Below are 17,406 nucleotides of genomic sequence, written 5' to 3' on the forward strand. Positions count from 1 at the left end.
GCAACATTTTAGGAATAGGTAAATGGGTTTAAATGTGCTAGTTGCAGATAAGGCCATAGCCCTACCTGTCCACATATAATTTGTGCCTTTTAATGGAATATTTCTCGTGCTTAAGAGCTGGGGAAGCAAAGATGGGTTTTCCCCCCTTTCTCTTTGGGTTTACTATTACTCAGACAGGAGTGCCCAATGGTCAGGACAGACAACAAATGCCACTGACTGGGAGATATGAGTTTATAGTTCAAATTCAGATTAATTTTTTTTCATGAATTTTACAATCAAGCCATGGAAAGACAAATGGAAGCAACCTACAACTCAGGTCTAGGCAAATGGGAATTTCATGCACGGCAAACACGTCCCAGGGTGTTAAACAATGCACAGAGAAATGTTCTATTGCCACCGCTATCATCTGAGATTGATATATATCAGGATCCAGTGTCGATCAGATGGTGGTGTTAGCAGTGGTTGCTTCTACCAAAGAAACTGCTAGTGACTGCTTCTTTTTGAAATGTTAGCTAATTTAATCTTTAGTTCATTCTTTTAACATTTTTCCTTTACCTCTTAAAAATGTAGTTGAAACATACAAGAATAACATATATAAGCTATTAAACACAAATATTTCAAGAGCATTGTTATCTTCCTGAAGCAGAATATGAGAACTTAAAAATTATGTGCCAAACAATACGGTAACCTAGCTCTGAAAAAATTCACTTGTTGAACTTGATTATTTTTAAAGAGACATAAATAATAATATCACAATTCTCAGAAAAATAGTGGCACAAAAATAATTCAAATAAATTATAAACTGAAGAGAAATGCTGTAAAAGGACTTTCCTATCAATTTTCAAGTATAGGGTAGGTAGTTTTTCATTTGTCATTTGTCAGATTGGGTTTTTGATAAGTTAGGTCCAGTAAATGTGATCCTTGAGATCTTCAGAAACATTAGATTTTAGAAATCATAGAAGTTTTAGTAAAAAAAAAAAAATTACAAAAGCAAATAGGTCTTTTCCTGGGAAATAAATGTAAATCTAAAAACAAGCCTAAGCTATTCCTTCCAGATAATATAGCTTCCTTATTGTTTTTTGTATCAGTCTTCAAATCTCAGTTCAAGTGCTATGTTCTCTGTGAAACATTCCCTGACTTTGCAGAGAGACTCAGGGGGTCCTTCATTTTTTAACATATTTCCATTATATTAATTTATTCATTTGTTAGACATTTATTTACCTATTTTTTTTTGAGAGAGAACATGCATGCATGTGCATACAGAAGGACAGAGGGAGGAGAGAGAAAATCTCTCCATGCTCAGAAAGCACGGAGGCCAACATGGGGCTTAATCTCACAACTGAGAGATCATGACCTGAGATGAAATCAAGAGTTGGATGATTAACCGACTCAGTGATCCAGGTGCCCCTATTCACTTGTCAGACATTTATTGAGTGGCTACTGTCAGGCAAATATCACATTATACTGTGACTGCTGGCATGTATGCTTCCCATTTGTCTTTAGGCAATTTGAGGACTTGAACCCTCAGTTAAATTTGGCTAAACAAATAAAACCTAATGCCTTTATTCTAAAGTGAGGCCACCAGATTACTGGAATGGTGCTTAAAGAGATTACCAGACATAAACATACATTAGAATCAGTTCCTAACTGATAAAAGAAAGATTATTTTGTATACGGAAGAACAGAAGAAGAAAGAGAACTAATTTATTGTCATGTATTTTAATGTAGGTTCTCAAAGTGGACTTAAGATTGAGATCCTTCTCTCCCTTGTACAATAAAAGGATTCCTTTTTCTTCTTTAAATGCCCACTATAAAATTCATTCAAAATAGAAAACTGAGGAAGGAAATTTTTTTGGATCTCCAAATTAAGGGATTTTTATAACTTTTATTTTATGAAATTTATTTGTTCCTTAAAAAGTAGCCATTGAAATCTGAAGTACATTTATTCTTCAAATACATTTACATTGTATGTTTATTCCCCAAAGGGACCTGGCTGTGTCATCCTGACTAGCATATTTCACCTCCTCTCTAGGCCTTAGCTTTCTCACCTGAAAATCAAGACATCTAAAGATGAGATGAAATCTCAGATTCTTACTACTGCTGCAATTAAGTTTAATATAACAGACTGACTCATGCCTTATCTGTAAGCAGTGGTAACACTGTGTTTCTCTGGGCAAGAGACTCAGAGAGGGGCACCTGGGTGGCTCAGTAAGTTAAGCGTCTGACTTCGGCTCAGGTCATGATCTCTCAGTTGGTGAGTTCAAGCCCCACGTCAGGCTCTGTGCTGACAGCTGGATCCTGGAGGCTGATTCAGATTCTGTGTCTCCCCCTCTCATGCTCTGCCTCTCAATGATAAATAAATATTAAAAAAAAAAAAAAAAAAAGAGACTCAGGGATTTGCTATTCTACTGCTACTGCTCCGAGCACCAAATGTCTTCTTAGCATCATCTGAAAGCCTAGCCTAACCCAAGAGTAGAAGGGCCTCCATAAAATTTTAAAAAATATTTGGGGCACCTGGGTGGCTCAGTCAGTTAAGCATCCAACTCTTGATTTTGGCTCAGGTCATACATAATCCCATGGTTTGTGAAATCCAGCCTGGTGCTGGACTGTGCTGGCAGTGCAAAGCCTGCTTGGGATTCTTTCTCTCTCTCCCTCTTTGCCCCTCCCTGCTTGGTGCTCATGCTCTCTCTCTCTCAAAATAAATTTTTAAAGATTTAAAAAACATTCTTAAAACATAATTGTAATTTTAAATTCATGACAGGACATAATTCTTAGGAGGCACTGGGGATGAGCAATATAAAAACTATTTGGGGCACCTTGGTGGCTCAGTCCATTAAACATCCAACTTTGGCTCAGGTCATGATTTCACATTTTGTGGGTTCGGGCCCTGCACTGGGCTCTGTGCTGACAGCTCAGAGCCTGGAGCCTGTTTCAGATTCTGTGTGTCCCTCTCTCTCCCTGCCCCTTCCCTGCCTACACTTTGTCTCTCTCTCTCTCTCTCAAAAATAAACATTTAAAAAAATTTTGTTTTAACTATTTGATGGGAGGTGCAGGATGTCAAATCTCTGAGATGGTCAGGAACTGTAGATACTGCAAATATTAGATAGCCATGACATAATGAGAAAAAAAGTTTAATTCATGTCTGTATAAGTCTATTTACATAGAGCTCTGTGTCCACATCGACATAAGTATGTTCCTGCAGAGAAATGTTTAGAAGGCTACTAACAAAATCCTATCAGTGGTTACCTTTGAATAGAGACAGTTCAGGTGAAAACTTCCTATTTTATGCTTTTTTATAATTAGAAAACCATAAAGTTATGTTAATTTTTTAAAAGGGTACCATTTGTTGCATTTTTAAGCTCTCTGCTAACTGCTTTACATGTATTATTTCATTAATTCTCAAAATAATCCTAATAGAGATTCTCAATTTATAGGTATGGAATTCTAGGCTTAGAAATGGTATGTGTCTTTCCTAAAGCCATTAAGTGGCAAATTTAGAGCTTATATTGAGATCTTTTTGACTTCAGATTCCTTGCTATCTTATGACCTAATATGTCTTATGTCCCAATAATTGTTCTATTTAGTTAATGCTAATATTGATAAAATAGACAAAGGCAGTAATATTGAAAAAAGGCATTCCTAAAATACAAATTTCCTTTGAATGAAACTTTGGGTAGGTATTTACCTAGAGGTAAGACATCCTTTTTTTTTTTTTTTTTTAAGTTTATTTATTTATTTTGAGATAGAGAGCACTAGCAGGGGAGGGGCAGAGAGAGAGGGAGAGAGAGAATCCCAAACAGGCTCTGCACTGTCAGCACAGAGCCTGATGTGGGGCTTGGACTTACGAACTGTGAGATCATGACCTGAGTCAAAACCAAGAGTCGGATACTTAAACGACTGAGTCACCCAGATGCCCCTGATTTCATTTTGTTTTTAGAAAAACAAAAGCCAAACTATTTCAAATGAGTTTAAGAAGGCCTTCAGAGACTAGCAATATTAAAATTTTTGAATTATTTTTTTTTTAAATATGAAATTTATTGTCAATCTGGTTTCCATACAACACCCAGTGCTCATCCCAACAGGTGCCCTCCTCAATGCCCATCACCCACTTTCCCCTCCCTCCCACCTCCCATCAACCCTCAGTTTATTCTCAGTTTTTAAGAGTCTCTTATGGTTTGGCTCCCTCCCTCTCTAACTTTTTTTTTTCCCTCCCCTCCCCTATGGTCTTCTGTTAAGTTTCTCAGGATCCACATAAGAGTGAAAACATACGGTATCTGTCTTTCCCTGTATGACTTATTTCACTTAGCATAAAACTCTCCAATTCCATCCACGTTGCTACAAAAGGCCATATTTCATTCCTTCTCATTGCCACGTAATATTCCATTGTGTATATAAACCACAACTTCTTATTTATCATTAAAAGTTTTTTAAAAAATGTTTATTTATTTTTGAGAGAGACAGAGTGCAAGCCGGGGAGGGGCAGAGAGAGAGGGACACAGAATATAAAGCAGGTTCCAGGCTCTGAGCTGTCAGCACAGAGCCCAAGACAGGGCTTGAACCCACAAACCGTGTGATCGTGACCTGAGCCAAAGTTGGATGCTTAACTAACTGAGCCACCCAGGTGCCCCTGGCTTCCTTTTTCAACATTACTGTGGCTACTTGGGGTCTTTTCTGGTTTCATACAAATTTTGAATTGTTTGTTCTAGCTCTGTGAAGAATGTTAGTGTTATTTTGACAGGGATTGCATTGGCTGTATAGATCGCTTTGGGTAGTATTGACATTTTAACAATATTTGTTCTTCTAATCCATGAGCATGGAATGTTTCTCCATTTCTTTGTGTCTTCTTCAATTTCTCTCATCATTAGCTTTCTAGAGGTTTTAGCATACAGATCTTTTACCTCTTCAGTTAGGTTTATTCCTAGGTATTTTATGGTTTTTGGTGGAAGTGTAAATGGGATTGATTCCTTGGTTTCTCTTTCTGCTGCTTCATTATTGTATAGAAATGCAACTGAGTTTTGTACGTTAAGTTACCAATTTTTATATAATATAGTATTAAAATAGTCTTTTCAAATTTATAAAGTTATTAAATAACTTTAAAGATATTTCAGTTCACTTTAAGATTAACGTAGGGACACAGCAATGTTCAGAAAGTTATCAGAGCATATGCTCAGAAGGGCAAGTGAGTAGGGACAGATAAGCTGATTTTCACACAAGAAACATTGTCATTATTTTTCAACTCTGTTACCAAAATATAACCATTCAAAAGAGAGATAAAGAGATGGTCATATGTGATGAATGAAAACCAAGAACACAGTAAAATACAAGCATTTCAAACCAATTTCAAAAAAAGATAACGTGGGGTGCCTGGGTGGCTCAGTCGGTTAAGCGTCCCACTTCGGCTCAGGTCATGATCTCGTGGTCTGTGAGTTCGAGCCCCGCATCGGGCTCTGTGCTGACAGCTCAGAGCCTGGAACCTGCTTCGGATTCTGTGTGTGTCTCTCTCTCTGCCCCTCCCCTGCTCATGCTCTGTCTCTCTCTGTTTCAAAAATAAATAAATGTTAAAAAAAAATTAAAAAAAAAGATAACGTTAGGGTTGATAAGCCAATGTCATGTGCTAGGAACAATCTAGTTATTAACCCTCATTCAAGGGATTTGTACTACTTGTATTTTTTAGTTTATATTTATTGTGCTAAATATTTAATCCATTTTATTTTTTATGAAATTTAATAATATACTGTTATTTCAGGAAGTTAATTTTCACTTCTTCTGAAAAGGGCTTTTGCAAGTAAAAAGCATCTGGATTTTTATAGGTTATTGTATTTCTAGTACTCATGTTTATATAGGTTCACAATCCCATAATTTTGAAATTCAAAATACTTGGAAAATCAGGTTTTACTTTTTAGTTAAGTTTGGAGTCACAGCTCATTTAGGGCAAAATCTGACTTGAACTGAAGAGAGGTTATTTATAATTCTTATTTATTTTACTTAGTACGCCTATTCAAATGTTTTACTGCAAAAATACTGTGCTTGATCAGGGAGTTCTTCCCCATACCTTGCTAGGGTGTTATAAAATATACGATATACAGAAAACTCTTCTAAAACCTAACATTTTTATTTTATTTTACTTTTATTTTATTTTTTAAAAGATTTTATTTTTGGGGTGCCTGGGTGGCTCAGTCGGGTAAGCATCCAACTTCAGCTCAGATCATGATTTCATGGTTTGTGGGTTTGGGCCCCATGTCAGGCTCTGTGCTGACAGCTCAGAACCTGGAGCTGCTTCGGATTCTGTGTCTCCTTCTCTCTCTGTTCCTCCCCTACTCACACATGCGCTCTCTCTCTCTCCCTCTCGCTCTCAAAAATAAACAAACATTAAAAAAAAAGATTTTATTTTTAAGTAATCTTTACACTCAATGTAGGCTCAAACTCACAGCCCCCATATCAATAGTCATATGCTCTACCAACTGAGCCTGCCAGGCACCCCTAAAAATCCTAAAAATGGTACCTATGTTATTGATTGATTGATTCAAAATATTTTGTTTTTAAAAAATATGGAATGCTTCATGAATTTGTGTGTCATCCTTGAGCAGGGACCATGCTAAACTTCTCTGTATTGTCCTAATTTTTGTATATGTACTGCTGAAAGCACCGAAAAATTCTGATTTTTGAAACATACCTGACCTGAAGACTTTTGATGAGAGATTGTGGCCCTCTAAGCCACGTATTCTAAATATATAGCACAACTTGGAAAGAAGTGGAACAGACTACACTTGGATGGCAGCTCTTGTGCTTAGAAGAGATGCAGGAACTCATCTGGATAGCTGGGTTGAGTGTGTACAGTCTCTTAGGGAAGCACACTAGAGGTGTTAGAATACCAAAAGTAATTCTAAGAGACAATCATGCCCTTCAGTAATGACATGAAAGCAAAATGAAAAACAATAAAAATGCTTGTATCTGACATTCTAAACAGATCTTGAGGCATGACTGGTTGGAAAAGCCACATGAGAATATGTCTTTATTTTTGTAGCTCTCACAGAGACTTTGCTTTAAGAGCTATAATCTCAGGCCAGATAAAAAAATGAATGTTCCAGTCTCCTTAGTGTCGGTACCAAGGCATCTATGGAAAGCTCTGGATACATGTGGATGGTTAGAGAAAGCACCAAACCAGAGAAAGCACCAAGACTCATTATAATGAGTGGTAGGTGGTAGGTTTTCAACAAAGAGCAAGTAAGTCCTTTTTGAAGAACACAGGACAGCCTCCTCTGAACAGCTGACTGCCAGCACTGCTGTTTCTGGAGAGGAACACTCAGGTCTATAATCGGAGCCTTTCATTTTTGGATACTGTGGTCAGTATATGGGTAGGAGGATGGTACCTATTTACCCACGAGTAGGATTTTCCACAAATTCTCTATCACAGTGCTATCATGTTCAGGTGTCAATGCTATAGCACTGCATATGCAATGTAAGATTTCCAATAGCAGATAAAGCCACTCATTAACAATGAGAATTTTTCAGGTAATTTACCTGTAGGGTATATTGATCCCATATAATCTTGTATAGACAAGGATAATTTTTGGTAAATATTTATTTTTTCTTGGTTTATTGAGAAATAATTGACATACATCACTGTATAAGTTTAAGCTATACAGCATGTTGGTTTGATTTATATATATTGCACATATTTTTAACAGATGCATAAAATGCCACACTTAAGTGAAAATTTAATGTGCAAAAGTCCTAAATTACAGCAAATGGCTGTTTTACTTACTATAACTTTTATTTACTTATTTTTTATTTATTTTTGAGAGGGTACAAGTGGGGATGAGTGGGAGGGGGACAGAGGATCTGAAGCAGGCTCTGAGCTGATAGGTTGAAAGCAGCAAGCCCAATACAGGGCTTGAACTCACAAACAATGAGATCCTGACTTGAGTCAAAGTCGGATACTCAGCTGACTGAGCCACCCAGGTGCCCCTTACTATAACTTTTAATTTTTAGACAGTAGAATTAAATATCACAAGTAGTGGCTAAAATAACAGGAAAAGATCATGTATCAGGAATTTGTCAGCTTTTTTTTTTTTTATATTTGTGACACTGTGATGAAAATGTCAGTTTGTGATATCTGTGAAGATCTTATTATTTGCAGTTCAGGAAAGGGTATTCTCATCCTCACCAGAAAATTTGGGAGAAAAGTTTCCTTAGGTTTTTTCTGTCTTTATATGTAGACATGTGTGTTTCCTGTATTATACCATCCCATCCCAGGCTGAAATAGGATAGGAGGTCCTTTTCATAGGATGTGAGGAAATGTCCTTAAAGGCACACATCACTAGTTCTGGTAATGGAAGGGACATTGAGATGTATGTAGGGCAGACGTACTGAAAAGTACCAGTTATGTTCTCATGATAAGAGTAAGAATGGACACTAATTGTTTGCTACTGGCTGTTGTTTATTCCACACAGATTGCCTTTTAAGTTCATAAACTGTTAACAGAGAGGTTGATGAGATCTACATTGTGGAATACAAAGGGAGAGCAGAGAAGTCCCAAGGGACAATCAATACGGGACTTAAGAGCAGAGGGGCCAGGATTACAAAAGTGTTATAAGATTTCATTATCTTTATACTGTCTTCCATATTTGATATTTTGGTATTTCCTATAGCAATTAGGGGCAAAACCTAAAAAAGTGAAATATGATTGTCTTGTAGAAAGATGGGGGGGGAAAGACAGTCAACATTTATTCTGTACCACCTATATGCTAGGCATATAGAGTCAAATGCTTAAAGAAGCTCATTTAATTTTCAAACCAAGTAAAGTTTTTAACATTTTATATCTGACAAAGCTGAATCAGAGAGGTGAAATATATATAAACACATAAATAAAGTAAGCACAGCTAGCAAACGGCATAGCTAGGATTTGACTCCAAAGCCCATGATTTCTCATTGTACGACACCTGTATGAATCTCTAAAACAAGCATGACCCATTTGACAGCTGAATGACTCTCCAAAATTGAGGTCTTAATATATGTACTTGTCAATTCTCCCTCATAGAACATCCTATTTTGGGGAAGGAGGAAGGGAAATTTTAGGGTACATCTCATATCCTTCTTGGAATAATCTTGCATTAAAAACTTTCAGCAAAAAAAGGTGAAAATTACTCTTTCTAGAAAGGATTTTTGACTTACTGGTATCATCTGAAAAATGTTATTTGAGGATATAAAGACAGGACACTTTGGAAATCAGTAACTCTATATGGAAATAAAGACAAGGAATTCTTTCAGTGTTAACCATGAGATAGCAATATGTCACATGAAACAAAACTTGCCACTCATCATTGTTACTCATAACCATTGTGGCTTTATAAAACCATTTTGCTCAGTTTTTTCTTTTTTTTTGGTATATCATTTTAAGGCATAAGTCAAAATAATCATATATTGGGGCGCCTGGGTGGCTCAGTCGGTTAAGCGTCCGACTTCAGCTCAGGTCATGATCTCGCAGTCTGTGAGTTTGAGCCCCACGTTGGGCTCTGTGCTGACAGCTCGGAGCCTGGAGCCTGTCTCAGATTCTGTGTCTCCCTCTCTCTCTGACCCTCCCTGCTTCATGCTCTCTCTCTCTCTCTGTCTCAAAAATAAATAAATGTTAACAAAATAAAAAAAAATCATATATTAAAATAAAATGACAAGAAATTTCGATTCAACAGCAAGTAAAAGATAAACCAAAAAAAAAAAAAAAAGGCGGGATGGGGGGTAACAATCATTTCATGTCTTAATTAACTTTGACAGTAATATGTGACTGTTTTCATTTGGACAGTTTGGACTTTTGCAGGAAAAATACTGCAATTTGAACTGGGTCATATTAAAAAAGGCTTCAGTTTTCTCCTTGATAAAGGCAAGATTAGCTCTACAATCCTTTCCAGCACATCTGTTGAGGAAAACTAAGGTGCTTCAGACAAGATGAAAAATGAGAAGTTCAATCTTCTCACTATAAATAGGAAAGGAAAACCTTAGTTTATATTAAGGAAAATGGAAAGCCCCAGTTTATGCATTCAGTGGCCTCTTACACACACACACACACACACACACACACACACACACACACACACACACACTCTTAATCCCAATACCAGTCCCACCCTTCATTAACATGCAAACCCACACATCCCATCTCCCCCACCCTTGACCCACACCCCCCATATACCTCAGCTATGGTCATTCTCAGAGCACTGACAGGGGAGAGCTCAATATCCACCAGCTGGGCAGCTTTTAAACTCTGCCCAGTAAAGATTGCACAAGGACAGAAAACAGCATAGTTAGAATCTTCAGGTTAACAGGGACACACAGCTAAGAACATTTAGCACAGTGTCTAGAAACAAAGGAGGATTTCAGATTGTAGTTGAGCCTTGGACAAGTAAGACAAGAGTCTACAGTTATTCTGAGTTTTTGAGGAAAATGGGCAAAGATAAAATAATTTAGTATTAGTCACAGTTTTAAGTCAAGCTTGGTGAACCTGTCCATACCCCATATCTTCTATTGCCCAGCTTTATTCCTTTCAGCTAAAGAAGTCAAATTATAGGACAATGTCACTGGGTGATTAAGCAAAAGCAGATTGATAAAAAGGGCACTAATATAAAGGGCAAGAGTTACAATCTAGAGAAAAATGCTGGTTTCCTATATTTCTTTACATAGCCACTAACAGGGCTCCTTAAAATGTAAGAAAAGTAATGAAGATATCTCCAGCAAAGATTTCTATTAAACTGATAGCATGAAATTCTGAGATCATAAATTCCCCTGGTTCTGATTCTAGGTTTACTAAGAGACCTTATGAATAAAATTTGACTTCCCTCTTGGCCTGCCTACATGGAATGAATGTGCTAGATACGCCAACATGTGCTTTTTCAACTTGTAGAAGTTGATTGCCTTTCTTTATGTTATCAAATTAGCATTTTGGTTCTATTTTTTTTTAATTTAAATAATGGCAAACATTTTTCATTAGCTCAAGGATAAAATGTATGTTTAATGTCTGCTTTTTCAAAATTGCCAATTTGGCATTTATGTTAATGCTCTGACATTCTAAGAAATCTGAAAGGAATTATAAAGGGCCTGTAATTTTTTTAAAAGCCAAACAAAATATTTGCAGGCACATATTCACTCCTCTGTTTATTGATTCTATTCTGGTTAAAATTTAACCACTGGTTTCTTTGGAACTATGCACATGTGAAGAATTTCATGGATAGAAAGTATGATTTATATTTAAATTGAAAAAAAAATTTTATTGAGTACTTTTTCTTCTTCCCTCAGTTCAGTTTGCAGGTTTCCAGTACCGTGTCTTATAATTTAACCTTGTTTAAGTTGCTTGCATAAAGATACTGGGTTTTAGTCACATTTTAGAAAGAAGAAATGTCAGTTTCTCTGCATACTCACAGTTTTGTTATAAAATTAAGGAGACACACACTCAGCTTTTTCTGTCTAGTCTGAGGATAACAGTCATTTGAACACAAACATTGCTTAAACAAATGGAATGAAAATCTGGAATTCCCTTACAGTATCACTGTCGCAGGGTTGGAACTGGAAGGGCTGGGGTTTGTGAAATACAGCATTCTCTTGTAAAAACAGCTGAAGATTATAGTCCCGTACGACCTAAAGAGAAAATAAAGTATCTTTAAGTCTTTAATAAGGTTAAGATATCCAGTAATTGTATTTTAAAGTTTAAGACTTATTTTGTTGCTTTCCAAAAATGAGAAATCATCCAACACTATGTGACCAAAAGAAAATGATAATTATCCATTTTTTTTTCATTTTAGATAAGAGCTGTTACTTGTATGTCCTATTTTCTCAATAGTCTAAATATGGAAAGTACTAGTTTAGAAACTAGCCCAGATTTTGGGACTAAATAATATGCAATATTTTAAGACAGCAAAAAGATAGTGATTATACAAAAAGCTGTTCTTTTTAATGGGGGCAGCGGAATGAAAATAGGAAACGACATTAGTCTCTTAGGTCTCTCCCAGTTATAAAATTTTGTAGACTTCTTAAAGTCTGCTATATGGAGATTGTCGCCCACTAGGAAACTGCTAGATAACACTCTACATAGCACAAAATCGCATTCAAAAAAATTTTTTTTGAGCAGACTCCATGCCCAAATTGGGGCTTGAATTCACGACCCTGAGATCAAGAGTTGCATGCTCTACTGACTGAGCCAGCCAGAAACCCTACCAAATATTATTTTTATAGTATTTCTTGCCACCTTTTCTAGGTGGTTATTATTATTATTTTTAAGATTTTAAAAAATCTTTAAGTAATCTCTATACACCCAAGACGGGGCTTGAACTTACAACTCCCAAATCAAAAGTTATATGCTCCACTGACTGAGTCAGCCAGGTGCCCCTAGGAGGTGACATTCTAACTACCATCTTATTGCAGACCAAGAAGACAGACTAAAAGGAATTCATATAGAAGGGGAATTCTGATACACAGAATGCAGCAAAACAGTACAGAAAGCCATCTGAAAAGACTTCATTGCATTATATACCCTGGGAATGAATGGAAATCAGCAACATTTGATTGTGCAGAAACCTATTTTCCATTTTGCTACAGTGCTTACTTACCCTTTACTTATCTTTCATTAGCACTTCTGCCAGAGGATGGGCAGAATATGAAAAATTTAAAGAAGCTCTGTAGCTATACCTTAGTAGTCCTCAGAAAAGGGTTTATTGAGAATATGGAGAAAGTAGGGGGTTATATTTTACATTTTATTTACCAGCACAAATCCAGTTCCCTATCGCTCATTCAGCAATTTATTGAGAGAGCTTACCAAACCCAATGTTTAATGCAGTGATGAGGGGAGAATATAGATGAATAAAGATGAATACACAAGGTTAATATCTTCAAGGAATTTATAATCTGGAAAGTGGGAGACCCAGACAATACACAGTTAAGTACACCGTGGAAGTATGTAGAGGGTACTTAGAGAACACAAAAGAGGATGGTATTTAATCCAGACTGACGGGGTGAGATGGGGTGAACAGAGTTTGGGAAAATTTTGTCAGGCAAGGCTGGCTGAATAAACATCTTCTCAAAGGGAAATGTGTTTTTTTTCTTTTCCTGGATTCCAGTTTTAAGCTGTGAAAGCTCTTGACACAGCCCTAAGAGCCTCACTAATCATCATGCAAAAAAAGTTAAGAGGATCATCCTTCTAGTTACAACCTTTTTTATATTTTTAACTTTATTATAACATATATAAAACTAGAGACAACGGTATAATGTATCCCCACATAACCATCATCCAACTTCCAAAAATGGCCCCTCCTGCCCAATCTTGTTTCATTAATAGATCCAACTATCTCTTCCACCCCCAACTATACTGAAGCAAGTCTCAGACATATGCCTTAATCCATAATATTTCAATATGATATCTAAAATACAAGGACTCTTTTAAAAAACATACCCATCCAGGGGTGCCTGGGTGGCTCAGTTGGTTATGCATCTGACTCCTGATTTTGGCTCAGCTTATGATCTCTCAGTTTGTGAGTTTGAGCCCTTCATCAGGCTCTGAGCTGACAGTGTGGAGCCTGCTTAGGATTCGCTCTCTTTCTCTCTCTTTCTCTGCCTCTCCCCCTCTTGTGCTGTCTCTGTCTCTCTAAATAAATAAACTTAAAAAAAAAAAAACATGCTCATAAATTCTTATCTTTCAGTACTCACTCTAAATGTCAATGGACTAAATGTCCCAATCAAAAGACACAGGATAACAGAATGGATAGGAAAACAAGATCTATCTATATGCTGTTTACAAGAGACCCACTTTAGACCTAAGGACACCTTCAGATTGAAAGTAAGGGAATGGAGAACCATCTATCATGCTAATGGTCAACAAAAGAAAGCCAGGGTAGCCATACTTATATCAGACAATCCAGACTTTAAAATAAAGACTGTAACAAGAGATGAAGAAGGGCATTATATCATAATTAAGGAAGGGGTCTATCCACCAAGAAGATCTAAGAATTGTAAGCATTTAGGCTCCAAATTTGGAGGTACCCAAATATATAAATCAATTAATCACAATATAAAGAAACTCATTGATAAGAATACCATAATAATAGGGGACTTCAACACCCCACTTACAGCAATAGATAGATCATCTAAATAGACAATGAACAAGGAAACAATGGTTCTGAATGACACACTGGACCAGACAGACTTAACAGATATATTCAGAACATTTTATCCTAAAGCAGTAGAATACACATTCTTCTCCAGTGCACATGGAACGTTTTCCAGAATAGATCACATACTGGGGTACAAAAAGATCAAGATCATACTGTGCATATTTTCAGACCACAATGCTATGAAACTTGAAATCAACCACAAGAAAAAATGTGCAAAGATAACAAATACTTGGAGACTAAAGACCATCATACTATAGAATGAATGGGCTAACCAAGAAGTTAAAGAGGAGATTAAAAAGGACATGGAAGCCAATGAAAATAATAACACCACAGCTCAAAACCTCCAGGAGACAGCAAAGGTGGTTATAAGAGGAAAGTATATAGCAATCCAGGCCTTCCTAAAGAAGGAAGATCTCATATATACAACCTAACCTTACACCTTACAGATATGGAAAAAGAACAGCAAATAAAACCCAAAACCAGCAGAAGACAGGAAATAATAAAGACTAGAGCAGAAATCAGTGCTATCGAAACTAAAAAAACAGTAGAACAGATCAATGAAGCCAGAAGCTGGTTCTTTGAAAGAATTAACAAAATTGATAAGCCCCTAGCCAGTTTGATCAAATAGAAACAGGAAAGGACCCAAATAAATAAAATCAATAATGAAAGAGGGGAGATCACAACCAACATAGCAGAAATATAAACAATAATAAGGGAATATTATAAGCAATTATGTGCCAATAATATGGGCAATCTGGAAGAAATGGACAAATTCCTAGAAACATATACACTACCAAAACTGAAACAGGAAGAAATAGAAAATTTGAACAGACCCTTAACCAGTAAAGAAATAGAATTATTAATTAAAAATCTCCCAAAAAACAAGAGTCCAGGACCAGATAGATGGCTTTCCAATAGAATTCTACCAAACATTTAAAGAAGAGTTAACAACTATTCTCTTGAAGCTGTTCCAAAAAATAGAAATGGAAGGAAAACTTCCAAACTCTTTCTATGAAGCCAGTGTTACTTTGATTCCAAAACCAGATAAAGACTCCACTAAAAAGGAGAACTATAGACCAATTTTTCTGATGAACATGGAGGCAAAAATCCTCAACAAGATACTAGCCAACTGGATCCAACAATACATTAAAAAAATTATTCACCATGACCAAGTGGGATTTACACCTGGGATGCAGGGCTGGTTCAAAATTTGCAAAACAATCAACATGATTCATCACATCAATAAAAGAAAGGACAAAAACCACATGATCCTCTCAATAGATGCAGAGAAAGCATCTGACAAAATACAGCATCCTTTCTTGATAAAAACCCTCAAGAAAGTAGAGATAGAAGGAACATACCTTGAGATCATAAAAGCCATATATGAAAGACCCAATGCTAATATCATCTTCAATGGGGAAAAACTGAGAGCTTTCCCCCTAAGGTCAGGAACAAGCCAGGGATGTCCACTCTTGTCACTGTTACTCAACACAGTATTGGAAATCATAGCCTCAGCAATCAGACAACACAAAGAAATAAAAGGCATCCAAATCAGCCAGGAGGAGGTCAAACTTGCACTCTTTGCAGATGACATGATACTCTATATGGAAAACTCAAAAGATTCCACCAAAAAACTGCTAGAACTGATCCATGAATTCAGCAAAGTCGCAGGATATAAAATCAATGCACAGAAATCGGGTGCATTCCTATACACCAATAATCAAGCAACAGAAAGAGAAATCAAGGAACTGATCCCATTTACAACTGCACCAAAACCCATAAAATACATAGGAATAAATCTAAGAGGTGAAAAATCTACACACTGATAACTATAGGAAGCTTATGAAAGAAATTGAAGAATACACCAAAAAATGGAAAAAATATTCCATGTTCCTGGATAGGAAGAACAAATATTGTTAAAATGTCCATACTACTCAAAGCAATCTACATGTTCAATACAATCCCTAATAAAATAATACCAGCATTCTTCACAGAGCTAGAACAAACAATCCAAACATTTGTATGGAATGAGAAAAGACTCCGAATAGCCACAGAAATCTTGAGAAAGAATACCAAAGATGGAGGCATCAAGATCCCGGACTTCAAGCTGTTTTACAAAGCTGTAATCATCAAGACAGTGTGGTACTGGCACAAAAACAGACACTCAGATCAATGGAACAAAGTAGAGAACCCAAAAATGGACCCACAAACATATGGCCAACTAATCTTTGACAAAGCAGGAAAGAATATCCAATGGAATAAAGACAGTGTCTTCAGCAAGTGGTGCTGGAAAAACTGGACAGCAACATGCATAAAAATGAACCTGGACCACTTTCTTACACCATACACAAAAAGAAACTCAAAATGGATGAAGGACCTAAATGTAAGACAGGAAGCCATCAAAATCCTTGGGGAGAAAGCAGGCAAAAACCTCTTTGACCTTGGCCGCAGCAACTTCTTACTCAATACATCTCCAGAGGCAAGGGAAACAAAAGCAAAAATGAATTATTGGGACCTCATCAAAATAAAAAGCTTCTGCACAGTGAAGGAAACAATCAGCAAACTAAAAGGCAACTGATAGAATGGGAAAAGATATTTGCAAATGACATATCAGATAAAGGGTTAGTATCCAAAATCTATAAAGAACTTCTCAAACTCAACACTCAAAAAACAAATAATCCAGTGAAGAAATGGGCAAAAGACATGAATAGACACTTCTCCAAAAAAGACGTCCGGATGACCAACCAACACATGAAAAAATACTCAACATCACTCATCATCAGGGAAATACAAACCAAAACCACAATGAAATACCACCTCACACCTGTCAGAATGGCTAACATTAACAACTCAGGCAACAACAGATGTTAGCAAGGATGAGGAGAAAGAGGATCTCTTTTGCACTGCTGGTGGGAATGCAAACTGGTGCAGCCACTCTGGAAAACAGTATGGAGGTTCCTCAAAAAATTAAAAATAGAACTACCCTATGACCCAGCAATTGCACTACTAGGTATTTATCCAAGGGATACAGGTGTGCTGTTTTGAAGGGGAACATGCACCCCAATGTTGATAACAGCACTATCAACAATAGCCAAAGTATGGAAAGAACACAAATGTCCATCGATGGACGAACAGAGAAAGAAGATGTGGTATACATATACAATGGAGTATTAGCCGGCAATCAAAAAAAATGAAATCTTGCCGTTTGCAACTATGTGGATGGAGCTAGAGGGTATTATACTAAGTGAAATTAGTC

General features: G+C 36.6%; 1 protein-coding gene and 1 non-coding gene across 8 annotated transcripts in view; both read right to left on the bottom strand.

Moving 5' to 3' along the window:
* The window catches only part of FCHSD2 (FCH and double SH3 domains 2), a 294,180-nt gene that overhangs the window by 56,842 nt on the left and 219,932 nt on the right, over positions 1-17,406 (bottom strand). For 5 of the 7 annotated variants that reach the window (XM_027039763.2, XM_027039765.2, XM_027039762.2 and 2 more), the window contains 2 exons: positions 11,530-11,625; positions 10,187-10,258 (listed from right to left, as the gene is read on the bottom strand). In XM_027039763.2, coding sequence (XP_026895564.1) covers positions 10,187-10,258; positions 11,530-11,625 — 168 coding nt within the window. The remainder of the gene's footprint in view (positions 1-10,186; positions 10,259-11,529; positions 11,626-17,406) is intronic. The other 2 variants (XM_053203647.1, XM_027039764.2) reach the window with 1 other exon arrangement.
* On the bottom strand, positions 6,543-6,646 carry LOC113593817 (U6 spliceosomal RNA). Its single transcript, XR_003414181.1, has one exon. It is a non-coding gene; the product is annotated as a U6 spliceosomal RNA (small nuclear RNA).

Source organism: Acinonyx jubatus, chromosome D1 (assembly GCF_027475565.1).
Source record: "Acinonyx jubatus isolate Ajub_Pintada_27869175 chromosome D1, VMU_Ajub_asm_v1.0, whole genome shotgun sequence".
Classification (NCBI taxonomy): Eukaryota; Metazoa; Chordata; class Mammalia; order Carnivora; family Felidae; genus Acinonyx; species Acinonyx jubatus.